This window comes from Phocoena phocoena, chromosome 15 (genome assembly GCF_963924675.1).
Source record: "Phocoena phocoena chromosome 15, mPhoPho1.1, whole genome shotgun sequence".
NCBI classification, from domain to species: Eukaryota; Metazoa; Chordata; class Mammalia; order Artiodactyla; family Phocoenidae; genus Phocoena; species Phocoena phocoena.
The window spans coordinates 65,193,701-65,206,324 of NC_089233.1; the positions used below are offsets into that span (position 1 = coordinate 65,193,701).

Consider the following 12,624-nt stretch of genomic DNA (forward strand, 5'->3'; position numbering starts at 1 on the left):
TTCGTAGCTTAGCTACCTTAGGAGTGAAATTACTGGGTCACGTGGTAACTCTCTTTAACAGCCAGAGTATCTTGGGTGACTTTCTGAATCTCTCTGGGCCTTGGTTTTTCTCATCTGTAAAATGATGATGATGTTAGTGTCTCCCTTACGAGGGCATTTGTGAGGACTGAATGAGATAATAAAGGTGAAATGCTCAGTACAGAGCATGGAAAACAGGCCTCAGTGGTAGCTGTAATTACTTCTAGTCTGGTTCTGCTTATTAATGATCTGCCATTTATTTCAGTAGTTATCTACCAGCCTGATGAAGTAGAGGCATTTTGGACCTTTCCTTCTACCTTGCCCAGGCTTTGGTATGGCCTGAGACTTTGACTTTCGATTACCCCGTTTCTGGTGTCCTAGGCTCTAGTAATGATGTACTCGAAGACTAGGGAAAGGGTCAGAGGCACCGCATGGTAATAATGTTCCCCTCCCCTTTGTCACCTGTTTTAGGCTTGCCTGAGGTCCAGCGTAGCCCCTAGACACCATGTCAGACAGTGACCTGGGTGAGGATGAAGGCCTCCTCTCCCTGGCAGGCAAGAGGAAGCGCAGAGGGAACCTGCCCAAGGAGTCGGTGAAGATCCTCCGAGACTGGCTGTACCTGCACCGCTACAACGCCTACCCCTCAGAGCAGGAGAAGCTGAGCCTTTCTGGACAGACCAACCTGTCGGTGCTGCAGGTAAGGAGCGGGTAGCAGGAGACCTGGATTCTGGTCCTGTCCCAGCCCTGTCATGGACTCAACTGTGTGGCCTTGGGCTGGTCACTTCTCCTCTCTGGGCCTCAGTTTCTTCGTAGGTCAGATGAGAATACCCACCCTCTCTGCCTCAAGGGAAGACAATTGCATGAAGTCATTGCAGCTAGATTTCAGATTTTGGAGAGTTATGAAGAGGCAAGGAATTGTTATTAATGTCTAGGTGTCGCCATTAACACCAGACGCTAGGAGAGGGTGAGAAGGCATTGAGTGTCTGGGATTTGGCCTTTAGCCCCAGATTGGTTGGCAGTTTGGTTTCATGGGGCAGCTGGTGATCTGCAGAGTGGTTAAAAATGAGCTGGAGTCACGGTTAAGGAAAGGGCAGGAGTCAGAGGTTCTGGGGTCAAAACCCCATTCTGCCACGCAGGAGTTGTAAACCATATCTTGATTTCCCATCTGTAAAGTGGGATTAGACTGTCTGACTGAACCGTTGGGAGGAATAGATTCAGAACTGGATGTGAAAGTGCTCTGTGAACCACAAACATGAACACGCCCAGAAGATCACGTTATCCACTTTTGGTCAGAGTGAGAGGTATTACCCCCTTTGAATTGCCCCAGCTACTGACCTACAGGTGTTTTTGTTCTGTTTTCCTGGTGCTGAGGTGAGACCCCCCGGACTGCCGCTGCCTTGCCTCCAGTTGGGCTCTCACCCACCTGGGAGACACAGAACAGGCCCCCAGCCTAGCAAAGGCCCACCCTCTGCCCCGCTGGCGCCCCACCCCCCCCCACCCCCTGCTGCCTCCCCTTCCACCTCTGTTCTTTCCTGGCCCACTACTCCGATCCCTGGCACCGTCTCTCTTTCCCTTACCCTACTCTGAACCCCCCATCTCTTCCAGCTGCGTCCCTCTTCCACGAAGCCGCATGGTGAGTATTCGGCCCTCAGAATTCCTGTCACCTGACTTTATACTCGCTGGGCAGTCTTTCTGTGAGAAAGGCTCTAGAGCTACTGACCCTGACTCAGATCCCATCTTCTCCACAAGAGAAAGCTTGGACATTGGCCAAGTCACTGCCTCCTCTCTGAGCTTCGTGTTTCCTCACCTGAAAAGGGGGGCTGATTGTAGCACTTTCCGGGCACGTAAGGGTTGGGGGGCAGGACAGAGAAGAATTCAAGGCCCACTGTGAGGTGTTTGGCACAGCATGGGCACTTCTCTCCCTTTCATCCTCATCTCTCCTAGATCATAGGTCTCGACTAGCAGTTCGTAGAACCTCACAAGTTTACCGACAAGCGCTGCACTGTGCCCAGCTCTGTGCGGGGCAGGGTTGGGATCCCAGAGAGGATCCAGGCACATTCCTACCCTAGGGCGTGTCTAGTCTGGGATGGGAAAGCAGGGGAAGACCTGGCCACTTAGGTTTGCAAAAAGTGATCACCGCTGGGGCAGATGGCAGCAGAGACTCAGGGCAGGGCTTCTGAGAGGCCTGGAGCCTCAGAAGGCCTTCCAGAAGAGGTGGACTTGAACTCACAGGATGCAGAACAGCACAGGCCAAAGTCTTGGTGCCTAAGAGCCAGGATTACCCAGATAGCCTCTTTGTTAGTCTTACTGCCTGCAGCCTAGTTCGTTCTTCCTGTCTCTGGGGCCCCTGAACGCCCAGGCCTCCGGGCCTTCTCCCTTGGTTTCTTGACCTCTCTGAGCCTGGCTCACTCTGTTTAAGCATTTTCTCATGAAAGCATTCTCTGATTCCCCCAGCTGTGTATTCCAGTGTGCCTCTTACCTGTGCAACCAAACCACTTCCACACTGTATCGAAATTGCCTTTTATCAGGGACACTTTCTCAAGACTGAATAATGTACTGACTCCTCTTAAAGAAAATCTTTTTCACAGACTTGCCTCCCTCACGTGTACACTGGAATAATTTTTATCACGTCACTTAAGCATGTACAAACATAAAACTGGGTAAAAAAACCTCTTGCTTTTGCTCTTATACACAACTGAAATAACCAAACAGTTTTCCAAAGTAAATAGATGTAAAACGAATGAGATTCCATCTAACTGCATTAATAACAAATGGTGGATGGTGTTTTGTTGACTGCTCTGTGATGTGTAGTATGACAGAGGCACTGGCTCCAGAGTTGAGCAGACCTGTGTTGCCAGAGGCCACGGCACTCCTACTTGTGATCAGATTGGAAACACAAAACCAAAACATTCTTGTGGGGAACTAGTGGGCCCCTAGGACGGCATATCCCCAGATCTCACTTACAGAAATGTAGGTCTGGGGCTACAGCTAATCCATTTCAGGATTAGCTGCTGGAGACTTCTGAGGAAGGGCCGGCTGGATCCTGGCTTCCCCTGGTGGGAGGGGTTCCACTGGTGGCCACCCTGTTCTAGAGGCATGCTGAGAGTTAAGGAGCGGTGGGGGGACTTCCCTGGCGGTCCAGTGGTTAAGACTCCACATGGGTTTGATCCCTGGTCTGGTCAGGGAACTAAGATCCCACCTGCTGCACAGTGCGGCCAAAAAAAAAAAAGAAGCAGTGGGGACCATCTAGTACTCCTTGATGGAAACTGTACCATGAACCCCAAGCAGCACCAGCCATACATCCGTGCTTGAAGGTCTCACAGGCACCCCAGATTTCCTGACTGATAACAGGTAATTTGTCCCAGCTGGGTCCTTCCCTTTTGAAGGGACTCCCCTTGATAGCCCTTTCTCAGCTCCTTTGGTCTCACCAATTCCTATACATTTACCCCTTAAATATTTCCAGAATATAGCTTCTTTCCTACCCTAGTCCAACCTGTCATCATCTGATCACGTGTCACTCCCCTACTTAAAACCCTTCAGTGGCTCCTGCCAACCTATTGACAACGTCATCTTTCCCAATCTGTGTAGCGGACCTCATCCCTGGCCCCCCATATTGCTGCCACACTGATAGATAACCCACACCACTTTGCTCCCACCCCTGACCAGGGAGACTCCTGACCCCTAGAGGAGCTCTGTGCTCCCACAGCACCGGGACTGGGTCAGCATTTGGACTTGACTGATTGCTTTTTAGAACACACTAAACTCCAGAGGCCTAGACTTATTTATCACTACATCCTCAGCGTTAGCTCAATGCCAGGTATCTGGTAGGTGCTCAGTAAATAATTGTTGAAGTGACAAAATGAAGATAAAAGTGCTAGAGGGAATTCCCTGGTGGTCCAGTGGTTAGGACTCTGAGCTTTCACCGCCGAGGGCCCTGGGTTCAATCCCCGGTCGTGGAACTGACATCCTGCAAGTCGCGCATCGGGCCCCCCCCCCAAAAAAAAAAAAAGTGTTGGAAATGTCAATGGGCAGGACCTCAGAAATAAAGGAAATGTAGTGGCTCCTCAATCTGGACAAGCTGGTTTAAGTCACTCCCTGGAGGCATCTCTTTTTCCTGTATCTAATTTTTTTAATTTCCATTGTTTATTAGGAACATTTGCAGATAACCGCAGAAGTAAGAGAATATTATAACACACCCCTGGCACCAATCGCCTGGCTCCAGCAAGCATCAACGTTTTGCCAAGTTTGTTTTCTCTCTCCCTGGGGACCTCCCTTTCGATTGTCTCCTTTAACTGGCCCAGCAGCAATTCATTAGCAAGTCAATGAGTTATTTAACTAACTGGTTAGCTGGTACTTGCCCGGGGCGAGGCAGTTGGGAGGGTAAAACCAAAAAGTCATTTGTGAAGGATTTTCACGGGTCCCAGTGACACCCTGTAAGCCCACTTTATTGCTGTGGTTTCTGTTCTAAGGGGCTGCCAGTTGGGCAGGGGAAGTAAGTGTGGTGGGGAGAGTTCGTGCCCATTCCTTCTCTGTGTAATATTGATTGGGGGTGTGCTCTGTGCCAGACCCAGCGCTGTGTGCTGGGAACACAACAATAGAACGGGCACTGTCCCCCCTGGGGGAGGGAAGACATTGAAAGGACTGAGAATTCAGTGTAATTAATTACCCGTGTATGTCAGCTGAGCTGCCCTGGTAGGCAAGGCTTCTCCAGAAGCTGTGTACGCATGGAATCCTGACAGACTTGAAGGATTGGGGAGGTGAGGGGCAGCAGTCCCTCTGGTACTTGTACTGGGCAAGAAAGGAGCCTGGTGCAGAAGCTGTAGTGGCCTGCTGTGTGGTGAGTTCACTTGGCCCTGCCCTCAGTGAACTTGTATCTCTCGAAGCTGCTCTCCTTACTCTGGCTCCAAAGATAGCTGCCTCCCGATTCTTCCTCCTGGTAACCACTGTCTCCCCACCTTAAGGCCTTTCATTTGTATATTTTTTGAGCTTTTGGGTAAGCTTTTTTGCTTAAGTAAAGGGTTTGGCCCGCAAGGACAAGTTAAACCAGTGGGTTAAACCATTGGTTCCTAAGCTTGGGTGGCAGAACTCTGGAGAGCTTGTTTAAAAACACATTCCTGATTCCACCCACCCCTCTCCCCTGCCCCCCATCTCTGAAGCGGATGAGACAGAGCAGTTTTTTAAAATCACCCTCAAGGTTGTTCTAATACAGCCAGCAGCCTTTAGGAGCACCTGGATACGGGTGGTCACAACACTGGGACCGTGACGTTTGGGAAAGGTCTCTCCATGCCCTCTCTCTCCCCTCTTTTGCTTCTGTCTTTCACAGTTGAAAAGACATTACAATTAAAGCACTTGTGTCGCCTTCAAAAGCCCTGCTCTGGTCCTCATGGCCTTTATCTGCTCCCTAGTGCCCCTCCCACTCCCATTTGCCACAGTGATTCCTCCCGTGTCCTTCATCTCAGCCACTGATTAAAAAAAAAAAGAAAATACTGACAGGGCAGCAGCCTTTCAGATAGGGCCCTGTTTTATGGTAGAGACAGGCTTTCAGGCACCCAGCCTGTGTTTTGCCGTATCAATCACAGAATTCACCTTGGCATTCTCCTACCCCCTCCCCGAGGACCTTGAATTGGGGCAAGTCACATGCTTTTTTCCTGACTTAGGCGTGGGTCAGGCTGCTGGAAGCGGCTACAGAAAATCCGCAGAGCCCATTATCACAGCTGGCACTGGTGGTGCACTCGGGCCTTGTGCCCTTGCCCGGCTGCCCTCAGCTGTGCATTTCTATCGGATGAGAAGACAAAACAGTAAGTAGGCTGCCAAGTTTTCTGTGGACCAGGGTGAGCACGTGGGGGGGTGTTTTTCTGCTGTTCTCTTCTCAGAATTAGAAGCCAAAATGGGAGGTGCAGCTAGAGGCTAAGTGCCCACGCATCTGCTAGTAAACGCCAGGCTCCCCTCCCCAAGACTGCTCTCAACAAAAGCACTGGTCACTACTCCTCTTGACCCAGGTCACGTTTCCCCTGCATCCTGGGCTGAGGTGGAGAGGTGTAGTGCTCTCCTGTAGCGCAGGTAGCCAAGGAGGCAGCTGCAGGATGGAGAGATGGAAGCATCTGAGCAAGGAGAAAAGGCCTCGGGCTGACTCTCCTCCGTCTGTTGTCTTCACCTGACAGCGGTCCGTTGCCTGGAATCAGGCTGTGTCTGGATCCCATCCTAGCCCTTGCCCTTGTGACCTTGAGCAAGTTGCTGAATCTCTCTGATCAGGGTCTCCGTTTCTTCAGTGGTTCACATAAAATGGAGATCATCACAGAACCTCTCATAGGCTGTTGAAGATTAAGTGAGTGAGTTAGATGGGAAGTGTTCAGAACAGCACCTGGTATGTTTTGTGTTCAGCAAGAGTCTGCTTTTAGGATTATGGTGATGCCTTGCAGCTTTCCATTTTGTTCCTCTGTTGGTAAGATAGCAGACCAGAATGAGAACAGCAGCAGGAGACCTGAGTTTGAATCCCAGCTCTGTACTCGGAGGCTGTGTGACTTTGGGCAGGTTCTCTCATCTCTGAGTTCCAGGTCTCTCTGTAGTACTTTGGGGACACTGCTTACTACCGTCCAGGCTTTCATGCAGATTAAACATGCAAGTGAGATGGTTGGCGTGATACCTTGTGTCAAAGATCCTTAGTTCCTTCGTCCACTCAGCTGTTCAGTCTTCCTTCTCCCTTGGGGCTCCCCTGCAACTCCAGCCAGGATTGGAGTGAGCAGCTCAAACAGTGTCAGCTGATGCCTGCTGGGGTGTGTGTGTATGTGTCTGTGTGTGTGTGTCTGTGTGTGTGTGTGTACTGAGAGGACCAGAGAGGTAAGGGGTAAATGAGAACCCCAGAGGCAGGGTCCTTCCAGGCTGGAATGGAAAGGGAGAGAAGCCACAAGAAGGCTCTGGCTCTGCCCTGCCCATGAGCTTTCCCAGCCTGACAGGACCTGGAGCCTGGTGCTATCCTTGGGTCACCTGTGGAACAGGTACAGCTGCAGGCTGCTGGGCAAGGAGCCATGCCAACTCCAGGCGCCTGCTCTTGTCATAGGTGGCCATCCCTTTGGCTGGGTAGTGGTACTCAAGGCCTTGCCCAGGTGTCAGCTAGGGAAGGTGATAGGCAGGGGTAGAAACTGGTATGGGAGCCCTGAAGAGAGTTGGGCCTTTGATCCAGTCACCCATTAGAGGAATGTTAGGCATTGCCGCAGCCCACACAGTTCCTGGCATCTCAGCACAGGAGAGGTGTGGGGGAGGGGTTCCTGTCATTTCTTCCCCTACAGCAGCTACTACATGCTCTGTAAGCTTCTGTTGATGAACTAAGAGGAAAGCAAAGACAGGACCAGGAGAAGGACGTACAGTGTGAAAACTAGCTTAAGCCACTGTTTGGGCCCCTTTGATGGTTAAGCATGGTGTTCTGGCCTAGTGGGATCAGCCCTGCCTGCTTCTGTCTGTTCCTTAAACCAAACCCTTTCCTGCCTCAGGACCTTGACATTTGCTGTTGCCTCTGTCTAGAACACTTTTCCCTCAGCTTTCTGTGTGGCTGGCTCTTTCTTATCTGTTAGGTCTCTGCCTTCCCAGACCCCTTATCTACGGAGGTCTCTCTTATCTTTATATACTATCTTTTTATTCCTGTCTCTTTCCTTCCTGGCACTTCTTGTTGCTATAGCGATGTTCATTCATTGCCAGTCTCCACAACTAGATGGACCATAAGCTCCGCAAGGCAGAGTGCACATCTATTTAATTCACAGAAGCATCCCCGGCACCGAGAACTGGCCTGGCACATAACGAGCATCAATAAATATCATTTGAGTGAGCACGAAGCCTTGAAAGGGAGAGCGACAGGAAGGTGAGAAGTTCTAACTTGACCATTGTAGTGAGTAAAATAAGCTGGGCTCTGGGGTCCTGTGATAGTCTGAGAGAAAGATTCAGAGAGTAGGGGTTCTCGTTCCTCCAGATCCAAAGGTCCAGGCTTGGGGATCCCTGGCTAGAGGTAGAATCCTGCCTGACTTCTCCAGGCTCAGCTTTGTATATGTTCATCAGTAAAATGGGAGCTGATCAAACTCATGGGGCTGATAAAACTGTTAGAAGAAAATCGCGTAGCTGCACAGTGCTTAGTAAACGGCAGCTATCGGTAAAGCTGCTCAACGAAGGCTCCCAGAAAGATGCCTGGATATGCGGGGGCATACCGTGCCACACCCAGGCCTCGTCACCAATGCACTCCCACAGTTTGTCTCTTCTCTCCAGCTACTTTTCTGTTAGCAAGAAAGTGATCAGGCAACTTTTCCCCTGTGGCAGCTCCTCCAGTGGAGGGCAGGAGGGAGGGAGACATGGAAAAAATGATAAAGGCTTGTATTTGCCTGTTGAAGGAAAAACGGGTTTTGTGTTCCTGAGCCTTACACCAGCCACGCAGCTAAGAACCTGTTCTCTAGTCTAATCCATAACTTTTTAAATAATGCCCAGGCGAGCTTGTTAAAGGATTGGTCTTGTCACATCTCCAGGCTGTTAGGAGTAAATGAAAGGAAGGAGGGTGTAAGTGGCTGATCTTTTTGCTTGATCAGTAATGATGCCATGATTAGGTGCCTTCTCTGGGGTGTGAAGAAACTATTCACACTCCTCCTGAACGGTTACCTACCCTCATGGTGTCATTCATTCAAGTATGAAAAGAAACTGCCAGGCCCTACAGCAGCTGTAGGTGAGGAGAGATGTGTTCTGAAACCATTTCCTCTGCCTCTGCCCAATCTCTGATATCTTAGATCAGCCAAGACTTAGAATAGTAGGCATTCTCCAGGTAGAGAAGAGGGTGTTCCAGAAAGAAGGAATGTGATGTGCAAGAGGCATGGAGTTTTGTTTTGTTTTGTTTTTTAAAGCACAGGGCCTCAATGAAGGCTGGTGAGCAATTTCACATGAAGAAGAATACAGGGGCTTCCCTGGTGGCGCAGTGGTTGAGAATCCGCCTGCCAGCGCAGGGCGACATGGGTTCAAGCCCTGGTCCGGGAAGATCCCACATGCTGCGGAGCAACTAAGCCTGTGCACCACAACTACTGAGCCTGCACTTCAGAGCACACAAGCCACAAGTACTGAAGCCCACGCGCCTAGAGCCCATGTTCCACAACTAGAAGCCACTGCGATGAGAAGCCCACACGCAGCAACGAAGACCCAACGCAGCCAAAAATAAATAAATTTAAAAAAAAAAAAAGAAGAAGAATACAAGGGCTGGAAAGATAGGCCATGAACAGGGGAGGCTTTTAACACCCAGGCCCAAGAGTCTGGAGTTGTTCCTATAGGCAGTAGGAGACAAATGGCAGTTTTCTAGAACAGGAATAACAGTAATACATTTTAGAAAGTGAGTGACAGCCAGTGACGAGGCTGGATTGGAGAGCTGTGAATCTGGAGGCTATTGTAAAGGGTCCAGACAAATATAGGATGGGTGCTAGATATGCCCTGGCTTTGCAGCAGACCACTTAACAGTAAGAAACGTCATGCCTCAGGCATAGGCCCAAGAGGATTGATCTAAACAATCAGCTGGACAGGAATGGGGTCACGGTTAATGGTAGCTTTCTCAGCAGTATATAGGAAAAAAGGATTTAAGGATGTTGGTTGAATGCACATTCAACCACTGACCTTGGTTTTGCTTGGAAACAATAACTTTTCTTCTACCTGAGAGTCCCTTTAGTGTCTTTGTGGCTGTTTCCCTGGCATACAGCAAGACACTATTCTAGAATCTTAGGAGTGAATGACCCTTGGCCCCATCCCCTCTCTTCTCACACACCCATATCCAACTGGGCACCAGGTCCTGTCATTCCAGTTTCCCAGACAGATCAAACGTTTGTCGTCATCTCATCACCTCCCTTAACCTAACGTGAAGTACTAACCTTGCACTCTGCTTCCACTCTGTTCTCCACATAGCATTTTTAGCATTCTTGGCCTAAAACCCTCCTGTGGCTCCCCATCTTCCTTAGAATAAAGAACCAGATCCCCACCATGAGGTAAACCTCTAGTTACCACTCTGAGCTCCATCCAGACAGGACATCCTTCTCTGAGCTCGTCATAGGCACTTTTCAGGTGTTGATCCTTCTCAGTCGAATGCTCTTCTCCCCTCTGGCCTCCCACCTAACCTACTGCTTATCCTTCAGATCTCAATTCACAAGCCGTTTCCTCAGAGAATACTACCCCGAGTCCACAAAGACTGGATTGGGTCTTCCCATTACTGTGTCCAACAGCACCGACGTACCTTCCCTTCATTGGCTGGATCACAGTTGCAGTTTATTTTCAGTTACATCATGTCTTCTTTAACTCTCTCTGCCCAGCATAAATCTGAGGGCTGCGATTGTGCCTGAGTTGTTTGCTGCTGTGTTTCTGGGGCCAGGAACGCAGGTGCTTTGCAGCCGGTTTCGAGAGAGTAAACTGATCACAGTCTCTCAAACTCATTCTCATTCCAGATTTGTAACTGGTTCATCAACGCCCGGCGGCGGCTTCTCCCAGACATGCTTCGGAAGGACGGCAAAGACCCCAACCAGTACACCATTTCCCGCCGCGGGGGCAAGGCCTCCGATGTGGCCCTCCCCCGAGGCGGCAGCCCCTCAGTGCTGGCTGTGTCTGTGCCGGCCCCCACCAGTGTGCTCTCCTTGTCCGTGTGCTCCATGCCGCTCCACTCAGGCCAGGGAGACAAGCCGGCAGCCACCTTCCCACAAGGCGAGCTGGAGCCCCCCAAGCCCCTGGTGACCCCTGGTAGCACACTCACCCTGCTGACCAGGGCTGAAGCTGGAAGCCCCACAGGTGGACTCTTCAACACACCACCACCCACACCCCCAGAGCAGGACAAGGAGGACTTCAGCAGCTTCCAGCTGCTGGTGGAGGTGGCGCTCCAGAGGGCTGCTGAGATGGAGCTCCAGAAGCAGCAGGACCCGTCACCCTCATTGCTGCGCACTCCCATTTCTTTCGTCTCTGAAAACCCCAAGTAGGCATCTGCCAACAGGGGTGCTCGAGGCTCGAGCCAGCTGTCCTGGGTTTCCGTTTTGGTTCCCCTTCCTACAGAGGGTTTTCTTTGGATCACTGCCAAACATCGGGATCATCTCTGTCCAGAGGTCTTCAGCAGGAAGACGCCAGCTGGTGTCACTGCACTGGGATGGGACCTCTCCTCTGCTGACTCTGCCGTTTCTCCAGGCCTCCTCAGCGATGAGACCAAGAGATTGGAGACAGGCATGGTGCTGCTGCTGCAGAGAATCCCCGGGACCCCTTCGTTCCCGCCTGCTTTCCTGAGCTGGGCACAGGAACCCTGCCAAGTTCACTCACCTGTGCTGGGTCCCAGTTGCCCCTGACAGGGCCTCTTTTTGTTAAGTGTGGACATTCCAGGTTCATAAGTGTGAACAGAAGAAAAGAGGAGACCAGCAGATGTAACAGAACCGACTCCGGTTGAATGTTTAAGTTTTTGCTAAACTTTGTGTTTATTTTTCCCTCTTTGCTGTGGTTTGCATTAACAGGAGTAGTCAGCCCAGGTGTGGGGAATGAGAGTGCATTGCTTGATGGAGTCTGATAAACTGAGAAGAATCCACCACTGCAATTGGTGATTGTTTTACAAGGAAGAAGTATTTTCATTTGGGGGACCAGCTAAATCTCTGCAAAATTCCAAATGGTCGTTTTATTGTTGGTTTGGTTTACAAAAAAAAAAAAAAGAAAAAACTTTTATGGGCTTTGGCTTTTCTGCATCATGCACAGAAGGGAGAAGAGGATAAAGCCACAGCCAGAGAGAGGGTCCAACAAATCTGACCAAACCTTCTAGGTGCAGAGCAGAGAAGGATGATAGAGGTGTTTTTCTGGTTGGTTGGTTGGTGTTTTTACTGTATTGTGGGGGAGGGGAGGGGGAGGTAAACTAGGCTGAGCAGTGGGGTGGTGTTTTTTTCTCTTTCATGTTTTCCCCTTCTTTATCTTTGAAAGCTTCACCCCGCGGCCTGAGTCCTGAATTCCTTCTAGGAATTTGGCTTAGTGGGGCCAGAATGTCAAAAGCTCCCTGTTGCTCCTACTTGGAGAGAAGTGAGCCATCTAGTGGTCAGGAAGGCCGTTTAGCTGATCCAGACGGGCAGCTTTTCCCATGATGGTGGCCGGAAACTCTTCCTGGAGGAAACATGGACTAGTGCCCCCAGCTGCCTGTGGAACTGCCCCGGGAGGAGGCTGGGGCTGGGAATCGGTCACGAAGCCTGTTCGCTGTGAGTGTCTTTCTGTTGCACCTCTCTTTACATTGGAGTTGCAGAAGCCCCCGCCCTGAACTTCACAGTGAAACGGATCACAGTCTTATTCTCCTCCCGCACCCCCCACCCCCGCCCTGGGCCCCGCTTTTTTTTTTTTTGCTGTTTCATTGCTGATAGCATTCAACAGCAATATACCCCATCTTTCTAGTATATCCTAAGAAACACTAATCATAGGTTATTAGGTGAAATATTTTTGTTCTGAATAACATTGTTACTGGGCCAAAAGACAGGTCAAGATCCTCAGCCCGTAGTTTCCTGAAGTTGCCATGCTGGGCGCAGGGGGAGCGTTCCTGGGTATTGGCTGACTTGGGTGGGCTTGGCTGGGAGAAAGGCAGCAACATGTGTTCTGTCTTTT

General features: G+C 50.4%; 1 protein-coding gene across 1 annotated transcript; it reads left to right on the forward strand.

The window, feature by feature from the left end:
• Positions 1-523: 523 nt before the first annotated feature.
• On the forward strand, positions 524-12,150 carry TGIF2 (TGFB induced factor homeobox 2). Its single transcript, XM_065892284.1, has 2 exons — positions 524-715; positions 10,464-12,150. Exons 1-2 carry the CDS (start codon positions 524-526, stop codon positions 10,983-10,985), a joined length of 714 nt encoding a protein of 237 aa, XP_065748356.1. The 3' UTR covers positions 10,986-12,150.
• The last annotated feature ends 474 nt before the right edge of the window (positions 12,151-12,624 follow it).

Coding starts and splice junctions, on each gene's coding strand:
- TGIF2 (XM_065892284.1), top strand. CDS start 524: ATGTCAGACAGTGACCTGGGTGAGGATGAAGGCCTCCTCTCCCTGGCA. Junction 716..10,463: donor CCAACCTGTCGGTGCTGCAG/GTAAGGAGCGGG, acceptor TTCTCATTCCAG/ATTTGTAACTGGTTCATCAA.